Here is a 19231-nt window from a genome sequence, read left to right as displayed (position 1 = left end):
CGTTGAAAGTTTTCTATTCGTGTCACGAGTCCAAGCAAAATGTGTCCAAACTCACTGAAACTAGTTTCATCTCCAAGGTGATCCGCAGGTAAAGTCATAGACTTTACCTGCAGGCTCTGTGACATCACTGGATTCCGTGCTTTATCTACGCTCTGATTGGCTGAAAATGCTGGAGGTCATTTACATATAACCATGGAGCTGTTTCTGTTGTATGTCAGTTGGTCTTAGACAAAAACTACAAATATGTGAAATTCAAATAAAAACAAAGTGAAACAAGTCAATTTATTACAGAAACCCCAATTACAACCTGCTGCACTGGGCACTAATGAACAAATACATATCTGAATGAACTCAGTAAATGTAGAAAAACCTTTTTGAAACCTGACAAAGTTTTGTTAACATTTAACATAACACAACTAACATAACTGACAGTTCAGAGCATTCAGAGCTGAGATCAGTCACTGAGTTTTCTGATGGGACTTGACGAAGCTCGTTTTTGTGGTCCTTTACTTTAAGTTGCAATTTATGACGGCAGAAAACCACTAACTGAATCATCATTTTTATTATTATTAAGTTCTTTTGCATATCAATCTTGCTTTAAAGGAAACACACACTGGAAATGTATGATGCCAGTCAAAACAATAATCCATAATACATAAGAAATCATCATGGCAGCGTGCAGTGAAACAACCTGATCTACAATCAGACAAAACAAAGGCATCAAGCTACTGTTGTAGACGCAAAGTGAAAAATGACTGTAAAAATACAGATTTCGTCCATCATCCTCCTGTGCTTTACTTAACAACATAACTGTGGTTGAATCAAAGTCAGCCTCGCCCTGTTATCTTATTTTGTGCTGAATTTATATTGACTTTTCTTTTTTGTGTTACTGCATGATGCTAGCATGCATGCAGGTGTTAAGTCAACGTTAGCTAATATCTCCCCTTTAGCGGCTGCATGGACCAAATTTGATATCTTTGTGTTATATCTGTTATATCTTTCTAATTTATTTGACTTCTGCAGCAACAGGATTGGATTTCTATGCAATCAACAAACGGTGGCACTGTAATTAAACCCAAAAGTTCAATTTAAAAACCCCACATCCCTCGAACAACGAGTCTGATCGACTTGAAATTGCACACACAAGTCCAGCTCAGTGTGCTCAACAAAAAGCCTCTTGGACCATAAAACTCCACCATTTTGTGATGTCGGCCATTTTGTGATGTCGGCCATTTTTAATTTTCCACCATTTTTAATTTTTAATTTTTCACGTCCTGCTCTCCTCCCGGACAACAGACAGGGCCCAGCATCCTCTATCCCATTTGTTGTTGAGCTGTTTCAAGTTTTCTGTCCCTCTGGACTGGGGAAACTTGTCCTCATGTTTTGTTTCTCATAATGATAAAATATTTAAGAAAAATGATATTATTGTTTAATGAGGCACAGAGGTGATTATCATGAAAACATCCTATAATTTCTATTTGGTGAATGCATTGCATGCAGGCAATCTACTTACTACACCTCATATATGCTTTCTCCATTATCACATTCTATGAGTGAGGTGGGGCAGAAAGACAAAACTGTGGCTCATATTTAAAGGACATGTTCTGAACCGCAAGGTTAAAAAAAAACTGCTTAATGCTGTGTGTCCAAAAATAATGATAGGTCTCCTCATATCTTTAATTCATATTTCCTGTCACATTGTTTATTCTCATGCACAGACTTGGATGCAAAACTGCAATACTGTCTATATGAAAAGCGCTATACAAAAAAAGGTATTATTCTTATTATTCTTCTTATTATTATTATTACCCCAACATAACCAGCAGGAATATCACTTTTCTTGTCAAGTCTTGGCTTTAGACATAAACTTAAACCTTGTCTGTGATATTATAAGCATAATATGTTTTTAAATCCTTGTAGTCGTCTGAAAGATGTGTGAAGACTACAGATGGCTGACTTCCTCCAAGACTCATTGAGAAGTGCAGCTGTTCACAGGAACCACTTTTCCATCTTCAGCTTGAGATGCTCACTGTAGAGATGTCAGCTCACTGCAGGACTGTACCACTGTGGAAACAGGGAGCTCGTTCGCTCACCTCTTGAAGACTTGGTTTGGACTTTTACTCTGTGTGTGTGTGTGTGTGTGTGTGTGTGTGTCCCAAGCTTGAGAGCAAACAACTGTTCGACCAAACTCTCTGATGTGAATGAACTCAGTTTGGAGCATTTTATTTGTGACGTGAGTTCAGTCGAGCTCCAGAGAATCACTGTTTTTAATCACAGTTGAAATGAAACAGTTTCCACAATGTGAAAAAACTTTGCAGACATTTGAGAGACAAACTGTTTGATATAATAACACTGGAGAAGCTGAACCTTTGATCCATTTCATTTATTATGGATAATTTGGTGCAAAAAGAGTCTGCAGGTACAAGAACATTGCATTTTGATGCAAATACACTCATCTGATATTTATATATATTTTTTTATCAATGTCTTTTCCAGAGAGCAAGCCAAGTGGCGACTGTGGCAAGGAAAAACTCCGCTTTACGAAGAAACCTTGGGAGGAACCGGACTCTCTGGGGTGGCCCATCCTCCTGAGGGCTGGGGGACCTGCTGGTGCTCCTGTCAACGGACAGGCTCTTCATCCTTCCTCTGCTGGAGGTGGTCTTCATCCTTCCGCTGATGGAGGTGGTCTTCATCCATCCTCTGCTGGAGGTGGTCTTCATCCTTCCTCTGCTGGAGGTGGTCTTCATCCTTCCGCTGATGGAGGTGGTCTTCATCCATCCTCTGATGGGTGTGCTGGTGGGCCATCTCAGACCTGTAAAAGATAAGACAGGGGGAAACCATACCTACCTTATCACATCCCGGGGTTGATCCTCTGACCTCGAGTCCTGCAGAGTTCAGTCCAGCTGGAACAGAAACACACGTGAACACAGGAAGTTCATCGTTCTTTTGTCTTTTTTCTTGCTCCATTTCTCTCCTCAGCTGTGATCAGTCTGAAGTGCTGTCTGAGTGTCATGACCCGTGCTCTGCACGCTGGTTTTTGTTAAGTTTCTCATTGTGTGTTGTCTTTGTCTTAGTCAAGATTTGAAGGATGTATGAATAGCCCTTGTCCATAGTGTGTGTGTTATCCTAGTTCCCTTAGTTGTGTTTCTCTTTGTGTTTAATAAATTTAATTAATTGTACCAAGCGCCCCCTTGTGTGTCTGCATGTGGGTTCTACCCCTTAGTTCTTAGTCCCCACTTCCCTGACACTGAGGACATTTAAGGAACATCAGTGTTTTGCGTCATGTCTCTTATAAAAAAGGATGTAGGAGCTTTGGTTCTGCCGCTCACATACAGAGGCACCAGTTGTTTCGGTGACCTGAGCATCATTGTAGGTGAACCAGCGGTCATTCGAGTCGATCGGTCCGACGTCCAGATCCAGCCCATGAGAGATGTAGTGTCCTAACAGGAGAGGAATCGGTGTTAGGTGGGTTGTCACAGGACTCGGTGGATGATGTGAACATGAACTGACGTTAACTGATACCAGACAACAGTGAAAGTAAGAAAAGGTTTGTGTCTGACTTTCTCAATGAAAAAAAAACAGGTGCATAAGATCAAATGTTTTCCAACTTGTACAGTCATACAGTGACTGACAGCAGCAGCAGCCAATAGCAGAATGTAGGAAAGCTGCTGGTCAACAAAGAAAGATAAAGATTTCTATTCATGTTGAACGTGAGCGTAAATAAAATAAAATGTTATCTTACCTTGTTCTGTCCCGGAGCCGACATGACTGATGATGCTGACCAGACTCAAGCAGCAGCCACCCTGCGACGGAGCACAGATGATCAGAGTTAGTACACACAGTCCACATGTTGACTTACAGCCACCACAGTCTGATGATTGATTTATTTTGTTATCAGGTCATTCAGTTGTTCTTACTTGTTGAGAGGAGACCACGAGGTCTCTGCAGAGGAAGACGGGGCAGTGGACCTTTTGGAGCTCGAAGTTGTCGGTGTACTTGAAGCGCTTCAGGTGTAAGACGAGCACCCTGCAGACAGACAGAAGATGTTTTAGCAGCAGGTGACAGAGGAAAAAGATTCTATTTTGATTCATCTCAATTCTTCCTGAGGGTCAGTGGAGCCCAGTTTGACACCAGTGGGTCCACCAGTATCATCACTGGGCACCGTGGTCAGGAATTTGGTCATTTGTTGATGTTACTTACTTAGGCAGGTTCACGAATGCTGAGCGCTGGCCTGATGTGGTGCCTCCACACTCGCACCGATACTCCAGCTTCTCCTCCTGCAGAACAGCACAGAACCCACAGGTTAGTACTTTGATACTGGATTTACATGCACAACAGCACAACATCTACACATCCCTCCACATGGCCACATGAGCAGTGGTGCTGGGACTGAAATGTCTTTTCTACATCATATTATCACATTCTATCAGTGGGATGTAAGGGGACTGACTGAGGAGAAGTGTTTCATACCTTCTGGTAGTCCTCGAGCATGCCCATCACCGTCCCTCCTTCAGGTAACAGGTCGAGGGACAGGTTAGTGAACTCCTCCTGTCTGATGGATTCTTCTCCACAGCTACACGTTCAAGAGAAAACAGAGTTAGAAAACAGCTGCACATTTATTTGCTGGCAAACACATGAACAGCGGTGGATGTAACTAAGTACATTTACTCAAGTGTATAAGTGTGAGGTACTTTGAGTATTTTCTTCTGATGCTGCTTTATACTTCACTACAATTCAGAGAGCAATACTCTACTTTCTACTTCACTACATCTATTTTGACAGCTTTAGTCACTTGACACATTTAGATTTTTACATATAATATATAATATATATAAACTATGAGCTTTTGTTATAAATGAAATGACTGAACCTAACAATACATACATTAAGAGCTGAAATGACAAATATTTTGATCATATTTCAAGTTATTTTTCATGTAAAAATGCTTTCATTTCATGTCTCCAGCCACTCAAATGTGAGCGTTTGCTGATTTTTCTTCAAATCAATTGAAATAATTGTATAACAGTTTTCTGCATTGACTTCTTTTGTTTTTGATACTTGAAGTATTTTCTCTTGATTACACTTAGATGCTTTTACTTAAGTAGCATTGTCAATGCAGGACTTTTCGTTGGACTGGAGTATTTTTACAGTGTGGTATCAGTACTTTTACTTCAGTAAAGGGTCTGAACACTTCCTCCACCGCTGCACATGAGTGTGTGTGTGTGTGTGATGTGTGTGACTGCGTTGGCATACCTCTTGCAGGTCCTGGTCTTCTGCATCTTAAACAGCAGCTGATCCTCCACTGGACACCTGTAGCTCATGTCCATTGTGGCCGCCATCACCCGAAGCTCCACGCCCAGAGATCGTATCTGGTCCAGCACGGAAATGAGGAACTCATGAGCGTCCTGCAGAGAAACACACACAGTCAGACAAAGGAGCTCATACACAGAGGAGAACCTATCAGCAAACGGTGAAACAATATTACAACATTAAACCAGCTTACGTACTTTCTGTTCGAAATCCTCGAACTCCGGGCTCCAGACAGAGGCCGCCTCCTTGAACTTAATGGTGAGGATAAATTTGTGGGTCAAATCACTGGAAAAGTGAGACGCTTTGATGTCCATGAATAATCTGGAGAGGAGAATAAAAGGGTCAGAGGCTTTGTCTCTTTTGTTGTTGTTCATGGTACGACTTGAGAATAAACTGAGTGGTTGTTTCGGATGGTTGCTTTACCTCATGAGTTCAGCCTCAGGGAGCAAACTCCACACCTGCTCCTGAGAGCTGATGGCTGTAACGAAGTCCTCCAGCGTCAGGAGGCTCTGCAGGCTGGAGTTGATGTAGCAGAAGTTGGCAGGGTTGGGGAACCTGACACACAAACATAACACGAGTCAGACATCTCAGAATCATTTTACTTTGATGGATGCATGTCTCTACAGCACTGGTTCTTGTGTGTGTGTGTGTGTGTGTGTGTGTGTGTGTGTGTGTTTGTGTGTGTACACACATGCAGATGTACTTACCCAAGACTTGTAAAGTTGACGGGCTTCACAGTGGAGATGATCTCCGTCTTGGGCTCAGCTGGAGGATCATTGTTGTCCTCTGTGCTGGTCACCTGCTCTACCTGGTCAGGAGGAGAGTTGTTCTGTTCCTGTGGTGTCTCTTCTTCAGCAGCTGGTGCAACCTGTCATAAATGATATTGGAGTCAGGAAATAGTCATGCAAAGACACACTCATCAACTCATAAATGTCTGCATCGTGTCGAGTGATGCACTTTGTGACACTCATACATACCTTCCCAAACTTCTTTCCCCGAAGGCGGCCAAAGAGCCGACGCCACCACGGGATCTTTGGGCCCTTCTTCTTGGCAGCAGGAGCGTCTGGGAAAGACCCACTGTTGACAAAGAGAAATGGAGTTATTTTTTTCTGTTGTGCAATCACAACATACTGTATATGTATATATGTATATGTGTATATGAGAAATTATTTAGAGGGATCATTTAAGGCAGTGGTCCCCAACCGCAGACCGATCGACGCTTGACAGTTTTACAGCAGAGGGAAGGGGGTATAGGTAGATTGTTTATATTGGAATATATGGTAATAATAATAATAATAATAATAATAATAATAATAAATATAAATATAATAATAAAAGCATAATAATGAAAGCATTCAACTTTATCAGAAGCTTCCTCGTAACATTGCACCAACAACATAACATGAGTATAACATCAAAGTCTCTGGTAACATCCTCTCTGCCCCCTAAATAAATTATTTTAAAAAATAACCTGTCGCAACAAATCCATATTTCAAGCAGGACTGCTGGTATTGTCTGCTAAAAGCTTTCTTTTTCTTGGAAGTCGTCGCTTGTTCTTCTGTCTCTTCACTGGGCCTTTTCCCCTTAGCAAACAAACTTTCTGAACACGTCTGTTTTTACTCATTTTGCGAGCTTGTGGGTTAAATTTGAGCGCTCACGCGACCGAGATGTAACCGAGAGGATCCGGTCATTTTTCAAAATAAATGACTTTTCAAAATAAAAGATCGTTCGGACTCAGATAATAAATAAAACGGAAATTATTCATTATTTCTTGTGCGGCCCGGCACCAATTGATCCACGGACCGATTCGCGGATTTAAGGAATCATTCACTTCCCAGTCTGAGGTGAATTTCGGCTTGGACTGCCTGGAACAGGTTTTGAGTCTGTCAGGGTGAGTTCTGAAAGATGAGTCCCTGCCAAGTCTAAAGTCTTCATGGGCAAAATTCCAGTCTGCATCCAGGTCTTTTCAACATTGTGTTCATGGTATTTTACATAACTGACACCAACTACATTCAGAGCATCTTTGCTCAATAAAATTTGTGTTTCCTGACACGCATGGTTTTCTCTGAACAAGGAAGCTAACGGGCCGGACCATGCAGGTGAAGAAACCGTCAGGACAACACTATGACAGCAGTGATGGATTTACTTACCTCCTCTGAGAGTCGTGTGTCTGCCTCCTCTGATCTGCTTCCACAACATAGTTTTTAGATCTCTGTACAGAAAAATAAAGAGAATGAAATGATGAAACATCATGTATCTACACAGCTGACATGAAGTGGCTTCACAGAAAGCATCTACTGAACAGTGTGAAGTGTGAAGCTGAAATCAAGTCAAAGTGATGTTAACAGTAGAAAATGTGGAGTACATCTCCATGACATACCTTTCCAAAACAGCCAAATAGTCGATCCATCGTTGAAAGTTTTCTATTCGTGTCACGAGTCCAAGCAAAATGTGTCCAAACTCACTGAAACTAGTTTCATCTCCAAGGTGATCTGCAGGTAAAGTCATAGATTTTTACCTGCAGGTTCTGTGACATCACTGGATTCCGTGCTTTATCTACGCTCTGATTGGCTGAAAATGCTGGAGGTCATTTACATATAACCATGGAGCTGTTTCTGTTGTATGTCAGTTGGTCTTAGACAAAAACTACAAATTTGTGAAATTCAAATAAAAACAAAGTGAAACAAGTCAATTTATTACAGAAACCCCAATTACAACCTGCTGCACTGGGCACTAATGAACAAATACATATCTGAATGAACTCAGTAAATGTAGAAAAACCTTTTTGAAACCTGACAAAGTTTTGTTAACATTTAACATAACACAACTAACATAACTGACAGTTCAGAGCATTCAGAGCTGAGATCAGTCACTGAGTTTTCTGATGGGACTTGACGAAGCTCGTTTTTGTGGTCCTTTACTTTAAGTTGCAATTTATGACGGCAGAAAACCACTAACTGAATCATCATTTTTATTATTATTAAGTTCTTTTGCATATCAATCTTGCTTTAAAGGAAACACACACTGGAAATGTATGATGCCAGTCAAAACAATAATCCATAATACATAAGAAATCATCATGGCAGCGTGCAGTGAAACAACCTGATCTACAATCAGACAAAACAAAGGCATCAAGTTACTGTTGTAGACGCAAAGTGACAAATGACTGTAAAAATACAGATTTCGTCCATCCTCCTCCTGTGCTTTACTTAACAACATAACTGTGGTTGAATCAAAGTCAGCCTCGCCCTGTTATCTTATTTTGTGCTGAATTTATATTGACTTTTCTTTTTTGTGTTACTGCATGATGCTAGCATGCATGCAGGTGTTAAGTCAACGTTAGCTAATATCTCCCCTTTAGCGGCTGCGTGGACCAAATTTGATATCTTTGTGTTATATCTGTTATATCTTTCTAATTTATTTGACTTCTGCAGCAACAGGATTGGATTTCTATGCAATCAACAAACGGTGGCACTGTAATTAAACCCAAAAGTTCAATTTAAAAACCCCACATCCCTCGAACAACGAGTCTGATCGACTTGAAATTGCACACACAAGTCCAGCGCAGTGTGCTCAACAAAAAGCCTCTTGGACCATAAAACTCCACCATTTTGTGATGTCGGCCATTTTGTGATGTCGGCCATTTTTAATTTTCCACCATTTTTAATTTTTAATTTTTCACGTCCTGCTCTCCTCCCGGACAACAGACAGGGCCCAGCATCCTCTATCCCATTTGTTGTTGAGCTGTTTCAAGTTTTCTGTCCCTCTGGACTGGGGAAACTTGTCCTCATGTTTTGTTTCTCATAATGATAAAATATTTAAGAAAAATGATATTATTGTTTAATGAGGCACAGAGGTGATTATCATGAAAACATCCTATAATTTCTATTTGGTGAATGCATTGCATGCAGGCAATCTACTTACTACACCTCATATATGCTTTCTCCATTATCACATTCTATGAGTGAGGTGGGGCAGAAAGACAAAACTGTGGCTCATATTTAAAGGACATGTTCTGAACCGCAAGGTTAAAAAAAAATTGCTTAATGCTGTGTGTCCAAAAATAATGATAGGTCTCCTCATATCTTTAATTCATATTTCCTGTCACATTGTTTATTCTCATGCACAGACTTGGATGCAAAACTGCAATACTGTCTATATGAAAAGCGCTATACAAAAAAAGGTATTATTATTATTATTATTACCCCAACATAACCAGCAGGAAAATCACTTTTCTTGTCAAGTCTTGGCTTTAGACATAAACGTAAACCTTGTCTGTGATATTATAAGCATAATATGTTTTTAAATCCTTGTAGTCGTCTGAAAGATGTGTGAAGACTACAGATGGCTGACTTCCTCCAAGACTCATTGAGAAGTGCAGCTGTTCACAGGAACCACTTTTCCATCTTCAGCTTGAGATGCTCACTGTAGAGATGTCAGCTCACTGCAGGACTGTACCACTGTGGAAACAGGGAGCTCGTTCGCTCACCTCTTGAAGACTTGGTTTGGACTTTTACTCTCTCTCTGTGTGTGTGTGTGTGTGTGTGTCCCAAGCTTGAGAGCAAACAACTGTTCGACCAAACTCTCTGATGTGAATGAACTCAGTTTGGAGCGTTTTATTTGTGACGTGAGTTCAGTCGAGCTCCAGAGAATCACTGTTTTTAATCACAGTTGAAATGAAACAGTTTCCACAATGTGAAAAAACTTTGCAGACATTTGAGAGACAAACTGTTTGATATAATAACACTGGAGAAGCTGAACCTTTGATCCATTTCATTTATTATGGATAATTTGGTGCAAAAAGAGTCTGCAGGTACAAGAACATTGCATTTTGATGCAAATACACTCATCTGATATTTATATATATTTTTTATCAATGTCTTTTCCAGAGAGCAAGCCAAGTGGCGACTGTGGCAAGGAAAAACTCCGCTTTACGAAGAAACCTTGGGAGGAACCGGACTCTCTGGGGTGGCCCATCCTCCTGAGGGCTGGGGGACCTGCTGGTGCTCCTGTCAACGGACAGGCTCTTCATCCTTCCTCTGCTGGAGGTGGTCTTCATCCATCCTCTCCTGGAGGTGGTCTTCATCCTTCCTCTGCTGGAGGTGGTCTTCATCCTTCCGCTGATGGAGGTGGTCTTCATCCATCCTCTGATGGGTGTGCTGGTGGGCCATCTCAGACCTGTAAAAGATAAGACAGGGGGAAACCATACCTACCTTATCACATCCCGGGGTTGATCCTCTGACCTCGAGTCCTGCAGAGTTCAGTCCAGCTGGAACAGAAACACACGTGAACACAGGAAGTTCATGGTTCTTTTGTCTTTTTTCTTGCTCCATTTCTCTCCTCAGCTGTGATCAGTCTGAAGTGCTGTCTGAGTGTCATGACCCGTGCTCTGCACGCTGGTTTTTGTTAAGTTTCTCATTGTGTGTTGTCTTTGTCTTAGTCAAGATTTGAAGGATGTATGAATAGCCCTTGTCCATAGTGTGTGTGTTATCCTAGTTCCCTTAGTTGTGTTTCTCTTTGTGTTTAATAAATTTAATTAATTGTACCAAGCGCCCCCTTGTGTGTCTGCATGTGGGTTCTACCCCTTAGTTCTTAGTCCCCACTTCCCTGACACTGAGGACATTTAAGGAACATCAGTGTTTGCGTCATGTCTCTTATAAAAAAGGATGTAGGAGCTTTGGTTCTGCCGCTCACATACAGAGGCACCAGTTGTTTCGGTGACCTGAGCATCATTGTAGGTGAACCAGCGGTCATTCGAGTCGATCGGTCCGACGTCCAGATCCAGCCCATGAGAGATGTAGTGTCCTAACAGGAGAGGAATCGGTGTTAGGTGGGTTGTCACAGGACTCGGTGGATGATGTGAACATGAACTGACGTTAACTGATACCAGACAACAGTGAAAGTAAGAAAAGGTTTGTGTCTGACTTTCTCAATGGAAAAAAAAAACAGGTGCATAGGATCAAATGTTTTCCAACTTGTACAGTCATACAGTGACTGACAGCAGCAGCAGCCAATAGCAGAATGTAGGAAAGCTGCTGGTCAACAAAGAAAGATAAAGATTTCTATTCATGTTGAACGTGAGCGTAAATAAAATAAAATGCTATCTTACCTCGTTCTGTCCCGGAGCCGACATGACTGATGATGCTGACCAGACTCAAGCAGCAGCCACCCTGCGACGGAGCACAGATGATCAGAGTTAGTACACACAGTCCACATGTTGACTTACAGCCACCACAGTCTGATGATTGATTTATTTTGTTATCAGGTCATTCAGTTGTTCTTACTTGTTGAGAGGAGACCACGAGGTCTCTGCAGAGGAAGACGGGGCAGTGGACCTTTTGGAGCTCGAAGTTGTCGGTGTACTTGAAGCGCTTCAGGTGTAAGACGAGCACCCTGCAGACAGACAGAAGATGTTTTAGCAGCAGGTGACAGAGGAAAAAGATTCCATTTTGATTCATCTCAATTCTTCCTGAGGGTCAGTGGAGCCCAGTTTGACACCAGTGGGTCCACCAGTATCATCACTGGGCACCGTGGTCAGGAATTTGGTCATTTGTTGATGCTACTTACTTAGGCAGGTTCACGAATGCTGAGCGCTGGCCTGATGTGGTGCCTCCACACTCGCACCGATACTCCAGCTTCTCCTCCTGCAGAACAGCACAGAACCCACAGGTTAGTACTTTGATACTGGATTTACATGCACAACAGCACAACATCTACACATCCCTCCACATGGCCACATGAGCAGTGGTGCTGGGACTGAAATGTCTTTTCTACATCATATTATTACATTCTATCAGTGGGATGTAAGGGGACTGACTGAGGAGAAGTGTTTCATACCTTCTGGTAGTCCTCGAGCATGCCCATCACCGTCCCTCCTTCAGGTAACAGGTCGAGGGACAGGTTAGTGAACTCCTCCTGTCTGATGGATTCTTCTCCACAGCTACACGTTCAAGAGAAAACAGAGTTAGAAAACAGCTGCACATTTATTTGCTGGCAAACACATGAACAGCGGTGGATGTAACTAAGTACATTTACTCAAGTGTATAAGTGTGAGGTACTTTGAGTATTTTCTTCTGATGCTGCTTTATACTTCACTACAATTCAGAGAGCAATACTCTACTTTCTACTGCACTACATCTATTTTGACAGCTTTAGTCACTTGACACATTTAGATTTTTACATATAAAACACATGGAGAGTATATAAACTATGAGCTTTTGTTATAAATGAAATGACTGAACCTAACAATACATACATTAAGAGCTGAAATGACAAATATTTTGATCATATTTCAAGTTATTTTTCATGTAAAAATGCTTTCATTTCATGTCTCCAGCCACTCAAATGTGAGCGTTTGCTGATTTTTCTTCAAATCAATTGAAATAATTGTATAACAGTTTTCTGCATTGACTTCTTTTGTTTTTGATACTTGAAGTATTTTCTCTTGATGACACTTAGATGCTTTTACTTAAGTAGCATTGTCAATGCAGGACTTTTCGTTGGACTGGAGTTGGACTGCACATGAGTGTGTGTGTGTGTGTGATGTGTGTGACTGCGTTGGCATACCTCTTGCAGGTCCTGGTCTTCTGCATCCTAAACAGCAGCTGATCCTCCACTGGACACCTGTAGCTCATGTCCATTGTGGCCGCCATCACCCGAAGCTCCACGCCCAGAGATCGTATCTGGTCCAGCACGGAAATGAGGAACTCATGAGCGTCCTGCAGAGAAACACACACAGTCAGACAAAGGAGCTCATACACAGAGGAGAACCTATCAGCAAATGGTGAAACAATATTACAACATTAAACCAGCTTACGTACTTTCTGTTCGAAATCCTCGAACTCCGGGCTCCAGACAGAGGCCGCCTCCTTGAACTTAATGGTGAGGATAAATTTGTGGGTCAAATCACTGGAAAAGTGAGACGCTTTGATGTCCATGAATAATCTGGAGAGGAGAATAAAAGGGTCAGAGGCTTTGTCTCTTTTGTTGTTGTTCATGGTACGACTTGAGAATAAACTGAGTGGTTGTTTCGGATGGTTGCTTTACCTCATGAGTTCAGCCTCAGGGAGCAAACTCCACACCTGCTCCTGAGAGCTGATGGCTGTAACGAAGTCCTCCAGCGTCAGGAGGCTCTGCAGGCTGGAGTTGATGTAGCAGAAGTTGGCAGGGTTGGGGAACCTGACACACAAACATAACACGAGTCAGACATCTCAGAATCATTTTACTTTGATGGATGCATGTCTCTACAGCACTGGTTCTCGTGTGTGTGTGTGTGTGTGTGTGTGTGTTTGTGTGTGTTTGTGTGTGTACACACATGCAGATGTACTTACCCAAGACTTGTAAAGTTGACGGGCTTCACAGTGGAGATGATCTCCGTCTTGGGCTCAGCTGGAGGATCATTGTTTTCCTCTGTGCTGGTCACCTGCTCTACCTGGTCAGGAGGAGAGTTGCTCTGTTCCTGTGGGGTCTCTTCTTCAGCAGCTGGTGCAACCTGTCATAAATGATATTGGAGTCAGGAAATAGTCATGCAAAGACACACTCATCAAGTCATAAATGTCTGCATCGTGTCGAGTGATGCACTTTGTGACACTCATACATACCTTCCCAAACTTCTTTCCCCGAAGGCGGCCAAAGAGCCGACGCCACCACAGGATCTTTGGGCCCTTCTTCTTGGCAGCAGGAGCGTCTGGGACAGACCCACTGTTGACAAAGAGAAATGGAGTTATTTTTTTCTGTTGTGCAATCACAACATACTGTATATGTATATATGTATATGTGTATATGAGAAATTATTTAGAGGGATCAATTAAGGTAGTGGTCCCCAACCACGGACCGGTCAACGCTTGACAGTTTTACAGCAGAGGGAAGGGGGTATAGGTAGATTGTTTATATTGGAATATATGGTAATAATAATAATAATAAAAATAAATATAAATATAAATATAATAATAAAAGCATAATAATGAAAGCATTCAACTTTATCAGAAGCTTCCTCGTAACATTGCACCAACAACATAACATGAGTATAACATCAAAGTCTCTGGTAACATCCTCTCTGCCCCCTAAATAAATTATTTAAAAAAATAACCTGTCGCAACAAATCCATATTTCAAGCAGGACTGCTGGTATTGTCTGCTAAAAGCTTTCTTTTTCTTGGAAGTCGTCGCTTGTTCTTCTGTCTCTTCACTGGGCCTTTTCCCCTTAGCAAACAAACTTTCTGAACACGTCTGTTTTTACTCATTTTGCGAGCTTGTGGGTTAAATTTGAGCGCTCACGCGACCGAGATGTAACCGAGAGGATCCGGTCATTTTTCAAAATAAATGACTTTTCAAAATAAAAGATCGTTCGGACTCAGATAATAAATAAAACGGAAATTATTCATTATTTCTTGTGCGGCCCGGCACCAATTGTTCCACGGACCGATTCGCGGATTTAAGGAATCATTCACTTCCCAGTCTGAGGTGAATTTCGGCTTGGACTGCCTGGAACAGGTTTTGAGTCTGTCAGGGTGAGTTCTGAAAGATGAGTCCCTGCCAAGTCTAAAGTCTTCATGGGCAAAATTCCAGTCTGCATCCAGGTCTTTTCAACATTGTGTTCATGGTATTTTACATAACTGACACCAACTACATTCAGAGCATCTTTGCTCAATAAAATTTGTGTTTCCTGACACGCATGGTTTTCTCTGAACAAGGAAGCTAACGGGCCGGACCATGCAGGTGAAGAAACCGTCAGGACAACACTATGACAGCAGTGATGGATTTACTTACCTCCTCTGAGAGTCGTGTGTCTGCCTCCTCTGATCTGCTTCCACAACATAGTTTTTAGATCTCTGTACAGAAAAATAAAGAGAATGAAATGATGAAACATCATGTATCTACACAGCTGACATGAAGTGGCTTCACAGAAAGCATCTACTGAACAGTGTGAAGTGTGAAGCTGAAATCAAGTCAAAGTGATGTTAACAGTAGAAAATGTGGAGTACATCTCCATGACATACCTTTCCAAAACAGCCAAATAGTCGATCCATCGTTGAAAGTTTTCTATTCGTGTCACGAGTCCAAGCAAAATGTTTCCAAACTCACTGAAACTAGTTTCATCTCCAAGGTGATCTGCAGGTAAAGTCATAGACTTTACCTGCAGGCTCTGTGACATCACTGGATTCCGTGCTGTATCTACGCTCTGATTGGCTGAAAATGCTGGAGGTCATTTACATATAACCATGGAGCTGTTTCTGTTGTATGTCAGTTGGTCTTAGACAAAAACTACAAATTTGTGAAATTCAAATAAAAACAAAGTGAAACAAGTCAATTTATTACAGAAACCCCAAAAACAACCTGCTGCACTGGGCACTAATGAACAAATACATATCTGAATGAAAACATTTTGAAACATCATTAACATTTAACATAACACAATTAACATAATTGACAGTTCAGAGCATTCAGAGCTGAGATCAGTCACTGAGTTTTCTGACGGGCCTTGATCAAGCTCATTTTGTTCTCATCTACCAAGATACATATTGTGGTCATTTACTTCAAGTGGCATTAATAGCATTTATGACTGCAGAAAAACACTTAAAACAGAACAAATAAACTAAAGTCAAAACAAAACTCGCCAGTTTTCTAGACTATCGCTCATTTCCATGTCGAGTTAGTGGACGTCAACTTGCTGCTGAGAGTCATACAGGTTGTGTGTCTGTTCGGACACTGTCCGAAGAGGCAAGGGGGGGCAGGGGATAGACTGATGCCGCCAGGCCACACAACACAAACTGCTTCCAAATAAATTGTATTTCATAACTAGAAAATTCCCCCTGGGAAATTTTGAAAGGGACACGGGGTGTGTTTGAGCCGACAAAATTATCTACGTTTTAAAGTTTGAATGAAGTCTCTAGGACAAAGTATGGCCGAGCAGCGGACAATTGAAAAAGGCTGAAATTTGAGGAAATTTCCCCATTCATTTCTTATGGGAAATTTATCGCAGTTGTTTGCGTCTTACGTCGGCCTTCGATGGTCATAGCTCGAAAACCGTAAGAGATATCAAAATGTGCCGAGGGTCATTTTGAGCCGACAAAATTATCTACGTTTTAAAGTTTGAATGAAGTCTCTAGGAGAAACTATGGCGAAGCAGCGGACAATTGAAAAAGGCTGCAATTTGAGAAAACAGCAGATATCAGAGGTAGTCAGTCCCTGATTAATGAACTGGTCCCAGCTGTGTTTCTGTGGCTTTCTCCTTGTCTGTCTCTGTTGATCACCTCAGCTGTCTGTGTCTGCTTCTCTCCTCTGCTTCATGTCTCTGTTAACATGAATTAATGAACTGAATCAATAAACATGAATGGAGCTAATGCTAACGGAGCTAACAGAGCTAACACTAACGGAGCTAACAGCGCGAATACAGCTAACAGCTCTAACGCTAACAGAGCTAACTGTGCTAACAGAGCTAATAGAGCTAACGGCGTTAACAAGGGGGCGGGGGGATGGGGTTTTCATTATGCATTTGTCTGTGTGTGTGTGTTTATGTATCTGTCATTGTGTGTGACTGCGTATGTGTGTGTCTTCGTCTGTTTGTGTGTGTGTGTCTGCTTGAACTACACAAGCAGCCCAACCAGCTCCTACATGGAGATGTGTCTGGTATATGTGTGTCTGAATGTGTGTGTGTGTGTGTGTTTGTTTGTGTGCGTGTGTAACTTCTGCCCCACCTGCTGATAATTACCTCTCTACCTCTCCCACTTTTTACCTGTTCCTGTTCAGTTTTGACGTGCTTGTTTTTAATCACTTTTTAGCTGTTGGTTAGCCCTGCTTGTGTGTGCGTTTGTGTGACTACTGTCTCAACCTTTTTGGCAAAGCGCTTGGTGAAGCTGAGTTTAACTGTTTGTTGGACGGAGATTGTTTTCAAACAATGCCCTTGTTTTGACTGAGCTCGTTAAGATAATCATTCTCAGGCTTGTTGTCCTGCAGATGTGTGTGCGTGGGTTATTGACCGGTGTGTGTGTAAATGACAGTTACACCTGTTAACTGAAAAGCGACTTTTTCGCTGTCGGTTTCTTCCGAACAACTTGCGATTGTGTCAAAACCGTAGCTGCTATCAAAAAAACGATTACACTGTGAGATGCGGACAAGTCTGGGCCAGATGTACGTGTGTTTTATGTCCAGATATTCTTTAGAAAAATGACAAAATGGTCGACTTAAAAAGACTCTGCGACTCAGAGAACAGGAGTTTGTATTGTATGCAGTGAGATTTGGGTTCGGCGAACCTCCTGAACTAAATCCTCTGGTGAGAGAACCGTACCTCGTATCAGAGTGTACTATAGATCATCGGACTCCCGAGAACTTCCTGAGTCCGACCATCATCTCGTTTTATTCCTGACACAACAACTTTTCGTTTTATGGCGATCTAAAGACAGGAGGCATTTCTGCTTTGCTCACAAAACAGCTCTGAATTTTAACATGGGACTTAATGGGAGAACAGGAGGGCGCTGGCTGCACAAAACGTCTCACTATTTAAATTCAGTAAGTCTCTCGGCTTTTTCGAGGACATCACACGAAAGAGGACAAGTTTGTCTACAAACTGATCCCAAAATTATGCGTGTAGAGTGTAATTTGTGGCCGTAGCGACGAGAAAAAGAGAAAATTTTCAGATCGTTTTTAGACTCTGTGCCACTCTAGCACGCACTCTAGCACGAACATTCCGCGCAATACACACCCATTATAATCTCAAAATTTCCCTCCAAACGATCACTGTCATTGAACAGTGACTGATCAAAAACTATAGGACCAATCAAAATGTGGATGAACACACCAATAGACCAGACTTGGGTCTACATTTTAAAGTTGAAATGAAGTCTCTCGGTGAATGTATGCCTGAGCTACAGATGTTTGAAAAACTCCAATTTCAATCTTGTTTTTTTCGCCCGTCCCATTCATTTCTTATGGGAAATTTATCGCAGTTTTTCGCGTCGTAAGACGCGAAAAACTGCGATAAATTTGAGAAAAGTAATAGCACACCGATCCCGATCAAACCGCACGTTTTGATATATAATTTGCGAGGGTTTTCTCAAAGCTGTGGGACGAGTTTGAGGACGAAAACTTGGAGGAAGATGAAAAATAATAACTAGAAAATTCCCCCTGGGAAATTTTGAAAGGGACACGGGGTGCGTTCGAGCCGACAAAATTATCTACGTTTTAAAGTTTGAATGAAGTCTCTAGGAGAAACTATGGCGAAGCAGCGGACAATTGAAAAAGGCTGCAAATTGAGAAAACGGCAGATATCAGAGGTAGTCAGTCCCTGATTAATGAATTGCTCTCAGCTGTGTTTCTGTGGCTTTCTCCTTGTCTGTCTCTGTTGATCACCTCAGCTGTCTGTGTCTGCTTCTCTCCTCTGCTTCATGTCTCTGTTAACATGAATTAATGAACTGAATCAATAAACATGAATGGAGCTAATGCTAACGGAGCTAACAGAGCTAACACTAACTGAGCTAACAGCTAAAGGTGCGAATATAGCTAACGGCGCTAGCGCTAACAGAGCTAACTGTGCTAACAGAGCTAACAGAGCTAACGGCGTTAACAAGGGGGCGGGGGGATGGGGTTTTCATTATGCATTTGTCTGTGTGTGTGTGTTTATGTATCTGTCGTTGTGTGTGACTGCGTATGTGTGTGTCTTCGTCTGTTTGTGTGTGTGTGTGTGTCTGCTTGAACTCCACAAGCAGCCCAACCAGCTCCTACATGGAGATGTGTCTGGTATATGTGTGTCTGAATGTGTGTGTGTGTGTGTGTGTTTGTTTGTGTGCGTGTGTAACTTCTGCCCCACCTGCTGATAATTACCTCTCTACCTCTCCCACTTTTTACCTGTTCCTGTTCAGTTTTGACGTGCTTGTTTTTAATCACTTTTTAGCTGTTGGTTAGCCCTGCTTGTGTGTGCGTTTGTG

General features: G+C 41.9%; 2 protein-coding genes across 2 annotated transcripts; both read right to left on the bottom strand.

The window, feature by feature from the left end:
• Positions 1 to 2364: 2364 nt before the first annotated feature.
• LOC121622399 (ubiquitin carboxyl-terminal hydrolase 12-like) lies at positions 2365 to 7720 on the bottom strand. The gene is made up of 13 exons (XM_041959358.1): positions 7691 to 7720; positions 7461 to 7522; positions 6288 to 6387; positions 6018 to 6178; positions 5734 to 5865; positions 5508 to 5631; positions 5254 to 5405; positions 4471 to 4573; positions 4201 to 4277; positions 3918 to 4026; positions 3743 to 3803; positions 3330 to 3440; positions 2365 to 2903 (listed from the first exon to the last, which is right to left on the bottom strand). The coding sequence occupies exons 1-13, from the start codon at positions 7718 to 7720 to the stop codon at positions 2620 to 2622; spliced, it is 1506 nt and encodes a 501-aa protein (XP_041815292.1). The 3' UTR covers positions 2365 to 2619.
• A 2391-nt stretch (positions 7721 to 10111) lies between these two features.
• LOC121622397 (ubiquitin carboxyl-terminal hydrolase 12-like) lies at positions 10112 to 15337 on the bottom strand. Its single transcript, XM_041959357.1, has 13 exons — positions 15308 to 15337; positions 15078 to 15139; positions 13911 to 14010; positions 13641 to 13801; positions 13357 to 13488; positions 13131 to 13254; positions 12877 to 13028; positions 12148 to 12250; positions 11878 to 11954; positions 11595 to 11703; positions 11420 to 11480; positions 11005 to 11115; positions 10112 to 10579 (listed from the first exon to the last, which is right to left on the bottom strand). The coding sequence occupies exons 1-13, from the start codon at positions 15335 to 15337 to the stop codon at positions 10323 to 10325; spliced, it is 1479 nt and encodes a 492-aa protein (XP_041815291.1). The 3' UTR covers positions 10112 to 10322.
• Positions 15338 to 19231: the final 3894 nt, after the last annotated feature.

This window comes from Chelmon rostratus, chromosome 18 (genome assembly GCF_017976325.1).
Source record: "Chelmon rostratus isolate fCheRos1 chromosome 18, fCheRos1.pri, whole genome shotgun sequence".
NCBI lineage: Eukaryota > Metazoa > Chordata > Actinopteri > Chaetodontiformes > Chaetodontidae > Chelmon > Chelmon rostratus.
This window is presented reverse-complemented; position numbering and strand designations above follow the sequence as displayed.